The sequence below is a fragment of the Dipodomys merriami genome, unplaced genomic scaffold (assembly GCF_024711535.1).
Source record: "Dipodomys merriami isolate MVZ:Mamm:240054 unplaced genomic scaffold, mDipMer1.0.p SCAF_6, whole genome shotgun sequence".
Lineage (NCBI taxonomy): Eukaryota > Metazoa > Chordata > Mammalia > Rodentia > Heteromyidae > Dipodomys > Dipodomys merriami.
This window is the reverse complement of record NW_027206179.1, coordinates 66,928,798-66,941,076: the sequence shown is the minus strand read 5'-3', so window position 1 is coordinate 66,941,076 and position 12,279 is coordinate 66,928,798. Positions and strand designations below refer to the sequence as shown.

At 43.8% G+C, this 12,279-nt stretch overlaps 1 protein-coding gene across 1 annotated transcript; it reads right to left on the bottom strand.

The window, feature by feature from the left end:
- Positions 1 to 9,308: 9,308 nt before the first annotated feature.
- Gpr12 (G protein-coupled receptor 12) lies at positions 9,309 to 11,738 on the bottom strand. Its single transcript, XM_070001978.1, has 2 exons — positions 11,652 to 11,738; positions 9,309 to 10,875 (listed from the first exon to the last, which is right to left on the bottom strand). Exon 2 carries the CDS (start codon positions 10,858 to 10,860, stop codon positions 9,862 to 9,864), a length of 999 nt encoding a protein of 332 aa, XP_069858079.1. The 5' UTR covers positions 10,861 to 10,875; positions 11,652 to 11,738; the 3' UTR covers positions 9,309 to 9,861.
- Between the last annotated feature and the right edge of the window lie 541 nt (positions 11,739 to 12,279).

Sequence of the window (12,279 nt, the reverse complement as noted above, 5' to 3'; positions counted from 1 at the left end):
GGTGTGGATGGGCAGAAGATGCATGGTTGAAGGGCTGGACCCCTGATTTAGAACTCTGGCCAATTGACAGATTATAAATAGGAAAAGGAAAAGACTAGTCACCACAATGCAAAGAATGCAGTTGATTTTTGTTTTCTTCTCTCTGAGTTGTCCTTCTATCCAAGCTGCTTGAGACATGGCAGTAGGGTCCTGGTGGATGAAGCCAAAGTTCAATTGAACTTAACAAATTAGAAAGCTGTGGAAACAAGAACTTCCACCGAATTTCAGTGCGACGCAACCACTTAGCAACTTGAATCAAAACCCTCTATATGGGTCCAGAGTGAGGATTGCCAGACAGAGTCATGGCAGGAAAAGGTGAGATATTATTCAAAGATATTAATGTTCTGGTTAACATCAGGATGATGAGATTCTGTCAGAGGTATGCAGCAGAGTGCCTCTGGATCACCTGGAGGGCTTGTGAAAATTCAGATCACTGGGTCTCATCCTCTGAATTCTGAGAAGTAGGTCTAGGGTGAGCTCTGCAAATTTGCACTGTAACATGTTCCCAAGAGTGGCTGCTGGCTGGGATCCATTTCTACAGAAGCACTGAAGTAAGGTCAGCAGAGCACAGAGTGGTCCTTGCTGTTTGGGGTTGGACTCCCATTAGTGCATTTCTGCTTCCCTGTTTTGATGCCTAGACTTAAAGAAGTATAGAGTGAAATAATAGATGGCATGGGAAAAACAGGTAAAGAAAAGGATTTTTAAAAAGGATGTGAAACAAAATAAATGAGGTAAGTAATTATGATAATTAATTAATTGGGTTAATTGAAGAAGAGAGCAGTACTGTTTAATGAGCCTTTTCAATATGTAAATGCTGACTGACAGCATGGGGTAAGAGGGTGATATCTAGATCTCCAGGTATTGGGCTAAGTGTGGAGAGGGGGAATATAGACTTAGAATTAGGCTTTTAAAATGTTGCTAAGTATGGCAGGAAGTATACAACTTCAGTTTCCAAGGAGATTTTGACTTAGGTGATAGCACTGGTGGCTCATGCCAGTAATCCTAGCTATTTGGGAGGTTGAGATATAAGGATTATGGTTCAAAGCCAGCCGAAGTAGGAAAGTGTGTGAGACTCTTACCTCCAATAAACTACCAAAAAAGCCAAAAATGGAGGGGTGGCTCAAGTGGTAGAGCACTAGCTTTGAGCAAAAAAGGCTCAGGGACAGTGTGCCAGCCCTGAGTTCAAGCTCTAGAACCAGCAGCAGAAAAAGAAAAATGAAAATAAAGAGAAAATTCTACTCCATAGATTTTTCTTCCAATTTTCAGATTCTATAAAGATCAAGAATACATTTGCTTATGGTTGAAAAGGATCCTAGAAAGAATAAGGGTATAGTTGGACCAGAACAAATTTTCCCCTAGATTTCCCCCTGATGAACCACATAGTATCTGTAAAAGATAGGCCATTGTCCCTCCCTATGTGAAAGATTTATATTTTCAGCAACTCAAATAAGAATCCTCTGCATCTAAACAAATATTGTTTGCTAAGAAATGAAAAATCGAATCCTTATAGCCAATTTCATAAGCTGGCCTTTCACCTTTTAAAATACTCTACCTGAAACTGTCCATTCAAGGAATCAAATACCAAGGGAATCTTTCATCTAAGTCAAAGTTTTTAGATTTTTATGAGTGTATATGCCAGTGTTAGGATTTGAACTCAGCATGTCATGTTCTAATTTAGCTGTTTTCCCCTCAAGGCTGCTACTCTGTCACTTGAGTTATACCCCCAGTTCAGGACTTTTGTTCTTAGATTGGAGATAAGACTTGTTTGATTAGGATGGTATTGAACCTCAATCCTCAGATTTCAGCCTCTGGAGCAGCTAGGATTAAAGGTATGTGCCATCAGTGCCCAATAAGTATTTTCATTTTTGCTCCAAGCTTATTTTAACCGGAAGTTTGTACATTGTTGCTTGAGACCAGAAAAAAAAATGTTGAGATGTGGTATAGCCAAGGCCAGCCTTGAAAATCTTGATACTTTTATCTCTGCTTCCAAAATACTGAGATTACAGGCCTGTGTCAGCACACCTAGCTTGATACACAGGAAAATTCAGAGTCCAGGGCTGTATAGTAATATTCTATCTAAAAAAACCGAGCTTTACAGATCTTTTCTTTTATAAACACGTTATACAATGGGGAGATTTAAGTTATATGTTGACATTCACTTTGACTATATGCTTTAATCCTCTATTACATAAAAACAAATGTTATCACCATCTTAGACACAAAGGATAGCATAGTAGATAGGAGAGTTAGTCTTAAAACTGCCTGGGAGCTGGTTGCTCTGCTCATAGCTTCCATGAGCTTCCTAGGAGAGGCTGAGACAGGTGGTTGGAAGCCAGCCCAGGTGGAAAAATATGAAAGACTCCATCTCCAATTAACCAGCATAAAGCTGGGATGGAGTTGCGGCTCAAGTGAGAAAGTGCCATCTGTAAGTAAGAAAGGGAAATAAGCAGAAAGCCCTGCCTTTAAACCCCAGTAATGGCAAATAATACTTTGATGCAGAAAAAATAAGATTACAGATAAATGGCAAATGAAAGTGAAATAGTTAAATTTTTCTCTGATGAGCCTGTGTAGAAAAAAATGCTTTGTGATGAGTTCAGTTGAATTTTAGAAAATTGCAACATGAACTCATGCAGGCACTTGGAGCCCCTAAATGAACCATTTGTGTCACAAAGAAAACTGTCCTCTTTGAAAACATGAGCCAAAACCTTTGTTTCTAGGTATCTTTAGCCACACATATAAAAGCTATATTGCATGCAAATGAGGTTTCTAAGAGAACTATGTTACAAAAATAAGTTTTTTTGTTTTGTTTTTTTTTTGTCAGTCATGGGCCTGAACTCTGAGCCTGGGCGCTGTCCCTCAGCTCTTCAGCTCAAGGCTAGCACTCTACCACTTGAGCCACAGTGCCACTTCCGGCTTTTTTTTTCTGCTTATGTGGTGCTGAGGAATTGAACCCAGGGCCTCAGGCATGCAAGGCAAGCACTCTACCACTGAGCCACCTTCCCAGCCCCTGTTGTTGTTTTTTTTTTAAGTGAGAGCATTAATGTGGAAAAAATACAATTACAGATTCTACTAGATATGTACTAAGAAGTTCTGGGGAAACATTTAGGTTCATATCTTTTGGATATAGACTGGTTATCTATTAACCTCTGACAGGAATAAGTACTCTCTCTCTCTTTCTCTCTTTCTCTCTCTCTCTCTATATCTCTATAGTTTTCTATGGCATTTATATGTAATATAATTTTCAGAATGCTAAAAAATGTGATACTATCCTTGAGATTCAGAATGGCATTTACAGGCCATCAATACCAGGAGTATGTGACACATTCAGCCATGTCATTGACCTAGTCATAGATAAAAATAAACACTTTTTAACAAGATAAACTTTACACTTTAAACATTGCACATTCTAAGAGTTCTAGTCAAACTGACTTTTTTTGATGAGCGTTATTTGCCAGAAGACACATTTGTATGCTAACTAAAACCATAATGGACAAAACTATTAGTTTAAAGATTTTTTTTAGGAAGAGCCCAGGCCAGGAGATGATAAGAAAGTATTCATCCAGCGAAATGAGGGCCAGGCAGCAGTGCTAAAGGAAGAGAGCAAGAAGAAAGCAATGGAATGAAGTCATTGACAGGAAACTTCACTTTGTGTGCAGTTACATTATTTATCAATAGATTAAAACATTAATGTGTAAACAAACAAACAAACAAACAAACATTCTTGCCAGGCACTGGTGTCTCAAACCTGTAATCCTGGCTACTGCAGAGGCTGAAATTTGAGGACTGACCTTCACAACGAGCTCTCCAGAAAAGTCCATGAGAGTCTTATCCCCAATTAACCAGCAAAAAGAAAAAGAAGGAAAGAAAGAAAGAAAGAAAGAAAGAAAGAAAGAAAGAAAGAAAGAAAGAAAGAAAGAAAGAAAGAAAGAAAGAAAGAAAGAAAGAAAGAAAGGAAGAAAGGAAGGAAGGAAGGAAGGAAGGAAGGAAGGAAGGAAGGAAGGAAAAGGAAAGGGAAGGAAAGAAGAGAAAAGAAAAGAAAAGAAAATAGAGCTGTGTAGAGCACCAGCCTTGAGTGGAAAAGCCAAGTCAAGAGTATGACAAGAGTGTGAGACCTGACTTCAAGCCCTAGTTCAGTATACACACACACACACACACACACACACACACACACACACACACATACACACACACACACACACACACACTTCTTAAAGTTCAAACCAGATTCCAAAACTATTCAGTAATCATTGCAATTGTGTGTGTGTGTGTGTGTGTGTGTGTGTGTGTGTGTGCACATGCACACGCGTGCATGTTGGTACTGGGGCTTGAACTCGGCCTGGGTGCTGTGCTTGAGTTTTTTTTCCCCCCAAACTAGAGTTCTACCATTTGAGCCATACCTCTACTTCTGTTTTTTTCACAGTTAATTGGAGATAAATAGTCTTACAGACTGTTGCCTGGAATTGGTTTCAAAAACTCAACCCTCAGCTCTCAGTCTCCTGAGTAGCTACAATGATAGATATGAGCCGGTCCTTAAAGGGACATGGCACAAAGTGGAAAAACACCATAGTAGTCACCTATATAGTATGTATTTAAAATCTGAAATTGTAGGTCATCTTTACTACATACAGTATGTATATAATCATTAAATAAAGGCAACTATCTTAATGATGGAATATTTCTCTTAAAGAGTTAAGAAGTTCAGAGATCAAGATACTGTGTGTGTGTGTGTGTGTGTATGTGTGTGTGTGTGTGTGTGTGTGTGTGTGTGTGTGTGTGAGAGAGAGAGAGAGAGAGAGAGAGAGAGAGAGAGAGAGAGAGAGAGAGAGAGAGAGAGAGAGATGGTCCTGGGGCTTGAATTCAGCACCTGGGCACTGTCCCTAAGCATTTTGCTCAAGGCTAGCACTCTATCACATAGGCCATAGCTCTACTTCCAGCTTTTTGCTGGCTCATTGGAGACAAGAATCTCACAGACTTTACTGCCTGGGCTAGTTTTGAACTGCAGTTCTCAGATGTTAGTCTCCTGAGTAGCTAGGATTACAGGTGTGAGTCACTAGTGCCCAGTTCCAAGATACTCTTTTTTCTTGGCTGTACTAAGGTTTGAACCCAGGGCCTTGTAACAGATGCCCTACCACTTGAGTCGCACCTCCAGGCCCTCCAAGATATAATTGGCATGGAATATCTCTGTTCTTCATGGTCTCTTTTTGGTTTCTTGTTTCAATCCTACCTTAAATCCCAGGGTGTGGGGGATTTTTCTTCCTCCTGAATTTGGTTCAGGTTCTTTGATTTAAGCTTCCAAGGAAGGACAGGTTCTGCCTCCTCCCATCCTAGGCACTAGGAAGGAAAGTGGTGCCTTCTACAGTTGAGAAATACACCTGAGTTGAGGAGTTGTCTCAGTGGTAGAACACTTTCCTGGCATGTGCTAGGTCCTGGGTTCCATCCTTTAGCACCATAAAAAATGAATGAATAAATGAAAGGAAGGAAGGAAGGAAAAAACAAAGGAATGGAGTTAAAGAACTATTCTGGGTGCTGGTGGTTCATACCTGTAAATATTGCTACTCAAGGGCTGGGAAGGTGGCTCAGTGGTAGAGTGCTTGCCTTGCATGCCTGAGGCCCTGGGTTCGATTCCCCAGCACCACATAAGCAAAAAGAAAAAAAGCCAGAAGTGGCGCTGTGGCTCAAGTGGTAGAGTGCTAACCTTGAGCTGAAGAGCTGAGGGACAGCGCGTAGGCCCAGAGTTCAGGCTCCACGACTGGACCCAAAAAAAAAAAATATATTGCTACTCAAGAGGTTAGAATTAAGGATCAAGATTTGGGCAAACAAACCCCAGAGATTGTTATTTCCAATCAACCAACAAAAAGTTACAAGTGGAGCTGTGGTTCAAGTGGTAGAGCACCAGACAGCCTTGAGGACAAAAGATAAAGGATAGCTTGTAGGCCCTGATGACAAGCCCTAGTACTGGCACACATGCAGGCATACATACCCACACCCACACACAAAATAAATAAATAAGCAAAATGAAACACCTGCATCGTCACAACTAAGGTAATTCCCCTCAACCAAGAATTCTGGTAAGATAACTGCAGTATCTTACTTACAAAGATAAATATTTATACTGAACATATATAAATCTCTTTCTTTTTCTTATTCCAGTCTTGGGTTTGTACTTCAGTGCCTAGGTGCTGTCCCTGAGCTTTGATTTGCTGAAGTCTAGTGCTCTGGTACTTGAGCCACAGCTCCACTTCTGGCTTTTTAGTGGTTAATTGGAGATAAGAGTCACACTAATTTTCCTGCTTAGGCTGGCTTTGAATTTCAATCTTCAGAGATCAACCTCCTAAGATTACAGGCAGGAACCATTGGTGCCTGGCTGAAAATACTGCAACTTCTTGACAGCTAGCAATGATCATTACCTAGACTGAAAGATTGCTTACTACCCCAAGAATGCTGAAAATGTAAGTTTTCTTTGATGTTTTCTTTCAGTTCTGTATTAAAATTGGTAGTATTGAATACATGTAAGCACACATATACACACAGACATGTGTCAAGATACAAGCACAATTCTTAGCAAATCTTGTTGGCACTACTTAGACATCCAAACATATCCACAATGTAAAGAGTAAGGATGTGTTGCACCTGAAGGGAAAACATCTCTCAGCTAAAATCAGGTGTTTTTAAGACATAGGTCAAAAACTACTGCTAAAGCTGAATTTCCAAGATCATTAAACATTAAGCAGGCCAAGAGACAGTCACAGTACAGTCACTCCCCACGATAGTACAAGCTGAAATATTCTTTTCATTATAACCACAGTTTTTGTGACATTACTATGTGAAAAAACATTTTTTCCTCCACTAAATAAGAAGAGTGAGTCTTTGGAAAAACGGCCTTCAAATTCAAATCCTAACAGGGCGCCAGCGGCTCACACCTATAACCCTAGCTACTCAGGAGACTGAGATCTGAGGATTTTGGTTCCACGTCAGCCCAGGCAGACAAATCCAACAGATTTTTCTCTCCAGTTCTACACCAATAATCAGAAGTAGAGCTGTAGCTTACATGGTAGAGTGACAGCCTCGAGTGAAAAATCTAAGGGAGAGTACTCTGACCATGACTTCAAGTCCCAGTGCTCACACACACACACACACACACACACACACACACACACACACACACACACACACACATCTAGCCCTACCTAGCCCTGGGGCTCAAGTAGTCTCAGCACATTTCTCTCCTCTCAGCCTTAGTTTTCTTACATACAAAAGTGTACTTACTGTCTGTTGCTTCAGCAAGAGTGGGTAAAACACTAAGTATAGGCCTTAAAACCAATAGCCATCTAGCTACTAAAGAGGCTGAGATCTGAGGATTACAGTTCAAAGGCAGCTCAAGCAAACAAATTTGTGAAACTCTTTATCTCCAATTAGCCAGCACAAAGCAACAAGTGGAGGCGTGGTTCACATAGTAAGGCACAAGGTACCTTGAGTAACAAAGTGAAGTAAGAGCATAAGTTCCTGAGTTCAAGCCCCAGTAACAGCATACACAAAGAAAAGACACAATGTGTAGTCTAAAACAGCACATATTGCTGTCTTCAGAACAATATTTTAGATCAGGATATGCAAATGAGGGTCACTCTTCAGAAATTTCTATTTATTGTTTTAAAAGCTCATTATGGATATTTCTCAGTCTCAATCTAAACTAACTTAACTTTGTTAATTCTGCCATGGAGAGATACTATTAAATTTTAAGTGATAAAACCAAAAAAAACTCTGTCAGGGACCAGTGGCTCATTCCTATAATCCTAGCTACTTGGAAATCTAAGATCTGAGGATCACAATTGAAAGCCAGCCCAGGAAGAAAAGTCTGGGGAGACTCTTATTTTTAATGAACAAACTAGAAGTGGAGCTGTGGCTCAAGTGGTAGGTGACAACCTTGAATGAAGAAGCTAAGGGACAGTATGTAGGCTCTGAGTTCAAGTCCCAGTACCAGCACACACACACACACACACACACACACACACACACACACACACACACACACACACACACACACACACACAAAGAGAAGAGAGACTCATAATATCTCATCATATCATAATATTCAACCTACTAAATCCATCTGTGTACAAAAATGTTTTAAAAGCATCCACTGGATTAGACTGATCATACATTGATTTGCATTGAAAATCCTTTCCAATCCTTAAGTATTTCAATCCCTCTGCTGTTTTCCTAGGTAACCTCAGTCAGGAGACAATTTTCAGAAGAGAGTTAGCTACACTTGTGTTTTGGAGAGGTTGCATGGACATGCAGGCTACCGGAATAGTCTTGAGACTGCAAGCATGCTGTTTAGGATAAACCAACAGGCTTCATTCTAAATGATTCCCCACAAGATCTTGCATGTACTGCCTTGCTATTGTCTAAACGTTGGTGTGCTGTTCAAAGTTCTTCCATTGGTTGTATAGAAACTGCTATAAATACACTGCAAACAGGGAAGTATCCATGTTTACCTGTCTGCAGTGACAGAAATGGCCCTCAGACACAATGACTTTTCAGTCCATTTACAAGTCAATTCTTCTGTGTAATTTCCCAACTACGTCTTTACTTTCTGAAAACAAGCAATACAGTTTTTATTGCATTTAAGGATATTTTTGGGAAAATGAAGAAAAATTTAACTTTTCATAAATGGCCACATGGACATTCTGCTTGTGAAATCACAAGATATAGCTGATGTATACCATAGTCATGTATGTGAGCTATGCATTCACAAACTAATTATTAAAATACAAGTCTACCTGATTCAAATGCATTTTGTACTACCAATAATAGGAACCCAAAACATTTGGTCTATAATAATTCTATTTGTCTCATTCAAGAATCACTTATTAAGAAATGGGAAAGGTATGTTTGCATGCTTTATAATAGCTTCACATTATTTTTCAGAATATATTAAAATAAATTGAACCTTTCAATTGATTTTTTTGCTTTCTGAAAACAGATTATGGCTCAAGAAACTACAGGGATAGATTTAATCAAGCTTACTTGGTATGTAAAGCAAAACATATTTCCTGATTTGTTGAGACTATTCTTTTAATTCTGGATGTGCATGGCAACATTTGAAAGGAGTAGTCTAGCTAACTCAGGTAACCATACAGAAGTTGTAACATTTTAATTAATTTTTATAAACAGCAAGTGCTAAAAGAGAAAAGAATGTAGCTTTTATTAACTAGTTCATGGTTTCAGTGTTGATCATTGAAACCAATTATCAATTAATTCATGCTGATATAAATAGATCTCTTCCAAATGGAATTATGTAAACTATTTTTGCTGGCTGCTAGATACATGCAGAGTTGAAAATATACCTTGATTTTATTTAAAATTTTATTTTTAAAAAGTTCAGAAAAAGGAATTCCTTCTCCATTCTCCGTAATAACTGAGATTTATTTTTTTAAGTCCAGGTAAAAATTCTGGGAATTGTTAACTTCAATTTTTATAGTATCATGGCCACATCAAATCTCTGTCCTTCCCAACCTCCCCTCCCCTCCCCGAAATAAAACAGAAGATAAAAAAGTACATCCCAAATAAAATATAAAACAAAATGAAATAATGTTGAACACCAAAGTCAACAACTTTTTTTTTTAAAGACAACACTGGTAACATTTTCACTTCAATCACTTAACTTTATCTAAATGATGTCATTGCCCTGTCAGTGCTAAGTGCTCCTGTGTCTTGAGAAAGGATCCAGAGCAAAGGGTTTATGAGAAGCCTGTGTCAATCACTGGCTGGGCAGTGGAAGTGCTCGGTCTGTCTAGCCAATGTCCTCTTAGGTGGAGGCTGCTACACATCACTGGGTGACCGTGCCCTCTGGGACAGACTGGATGGGATGCAGCCACAGCAAATGAGGCAGAGAGCCTTCTGGATCTCTTGGTTTCTGAAAGCATAGATGACAGGGTTGATGATGGAATTGTAGGTGGCGGGCAGGAGAGTGGCATAGGTGTAGATGGATGGATAGGTGTAATCTGCTATCAAAGAGTAGAGAGTGAAAGGCATCCAGCAAGCAGCAAAGGTCCCCAGGATGATGGCCAGGGTGGAGACCCCTTTCCGGGTGGTCACATAGTGCGAGGTGGCCAGGAAGTGGTGCTGTAAGGCTATCTGATGGGCGTGTCTCATCACGATCTTACAGATCTGAATGTAGAGCTGAAGCATCAAGGCGAACATGAAGAGGAAGGAGACGGAAAGGATGGCGGCGTTGTTCTTGGTGAGAGGTCTGACCACACTGCAGGTGGACTCATCTCGCAGACAGTTCCAGCCCAGGACAGGCAGCAGCCCCAGGCAGATAGATGTCCCCCAGAGCATGGTGAGCATGACATAGGTGAAAGTGACGGTCCTCTCCGAATGGTACGTCAACGCGTAATACAGCGAGAGATAACGGTCCACCGTGATCGCCAGCAAGCTGCACACAGAGGCGGAGAAGGAGGCCACGATGAGTCCGATGGTGACCAGCTTGGTGGCTTCTGACTGAAGCAGGTAGGCAAACACAAAATTGATGATGAGCCCAAGACCGGCCAGCAGATCTGCCAGAGCCAGGCTGCCAATCAGCAGGAACATGGGCGCTCGCAGGCTGGGGTTGTGGAAGATGATAAGGACCACGATGGCATTTTCACAGGACATGAGGGTTCCTGAGGTGCACAGGACAATGTCCCAGGGGTTGACTATGAGCTCGGGCTCTGACTCCACAGCAGGAGCCTGGGGGGAGCCAGCAGCCGATGCGTTCTCCGGAGCATCTAGAGAATCCCAAGGCAGCCCGCTTAAATTGACCTTCAGGTCTTCATTCATTTTAACCCCTGTCCTCTTCAACGAAAAGACAGGCTTTTTAATGTTTAGGTACAGCAGGGTGACAATCCAAGACCATGCAATACACAACACAACACAGAAAAGCCAGCCCTGACTGCAATACCAGTTACCAGTGGCCACGAACCGATGGGGAAATAAAAACAAAAGCTCCCCCCCCATCCCCCTTCCCCGACAAAAGTCTCCTTCAGTTACACCCTACCCAAACATGCGGTCTGGCACGGGGGCAAAGCCAGGGGAGGACCGGCGCGCACCAGCGCGAGCCTGGCAGGCACACGCGCGCTCGCCGCCCATACCCTTCGCCAAAGCGCTGCACATTTGACAACCGCATCTGGTAAGCGGAAAACCAACAACTGGTTGACATCTGGGCGGCTGCGGAGAACACCACACACGGCAGGCGCGGGCCTCTAGCCGCAAGCCGCCATGGGGATGGAGGGGGGGGGTGTCTCGGACCCTCCAAGAGCATCCCGCGCGCGCGTGTGCACACCCTCAAAACACACCTCCTCCCACCCAAACAAAGAGGGGAGGGGGTCCCAGACCCTCATCGTGTGCCAGGGGCAGTCGGGGAGGATTCCAAGAGGTAGGTGTGTGTGCAATGGAGATGCGGAGACAGACACGGACAGACAGACAGACAGACGGACGGACGGATGCTCATGCATTGCTACCGCTCCCTCGCTCAGCGGGGATGCGCGGCGGCGGCGCACAAGACCGGGACAGGTGGCCTGCAAGGATGGACGGGGTGGGTGAGAGGGGGGAAAGCCATCGAAGGGGGTCACCTTGGCACGCCCAGGCCGGGAGGAGGGGAGGTCCTCCGATGCTTCCGAAGAAGAGTGCGGGGGCTACCGGCGTCGCATGTCGGCGGCGTTGGTGCCCGCGGCGGCGAGCGGCGGCGGCGGCTTCCCTCCGGAGTGGGCCGCGAGGGCGCGCGCGCTCCGCAGCAGGTGAGCCGCGCGGCAGCAGGTGAGGGCGGGCTCCGCTCGTGCTCGCGACTCTCCCCTCCACCCTTCCAGCGCCCGCCCGCCCGCCCGGCCCGGCCCACACGCTCCCCCCGCGCACCCCGGCGCGCGCGCCCCGCTCCTGCGCGCGCCCGCCTGCGGGCAACCCCAGGAGGCCGCACCCCCCTCCTCCTCCCCACACACACCCTACCCAGTGACACACGCAGATCGGGGCCGCGCGGGGGCGCGGGCGGGCGAGCGAAGGTGGACCACGGAGGAGCCAAGAAGCTGAGAACTGCGTGGTCACCCTGCCCTGCCTGCTGCACCCGCCTCGCCTCCCCCACGCTCCCACCCCCTCCCCCGCTGGCGGCTCGGGGCGGGCACCCGGGCGGCAGGGGAGCGCTGCTTGAGAGCCCGGTGACCTATTTTGTTCCCAGTGGCTTCCCTGGGGAGCCCCCAGCCTCTAGGG

What these genes read in the sequence shown, in the direction of transcription:
- Gpr12 (XM_070001978.1), bottom strand. Translation starts at nt 10,860, where the DNA reads ATGAATGAAGACCTGAAGGTCAATTTAAGCGGGCTGCCTTGGGATTCT.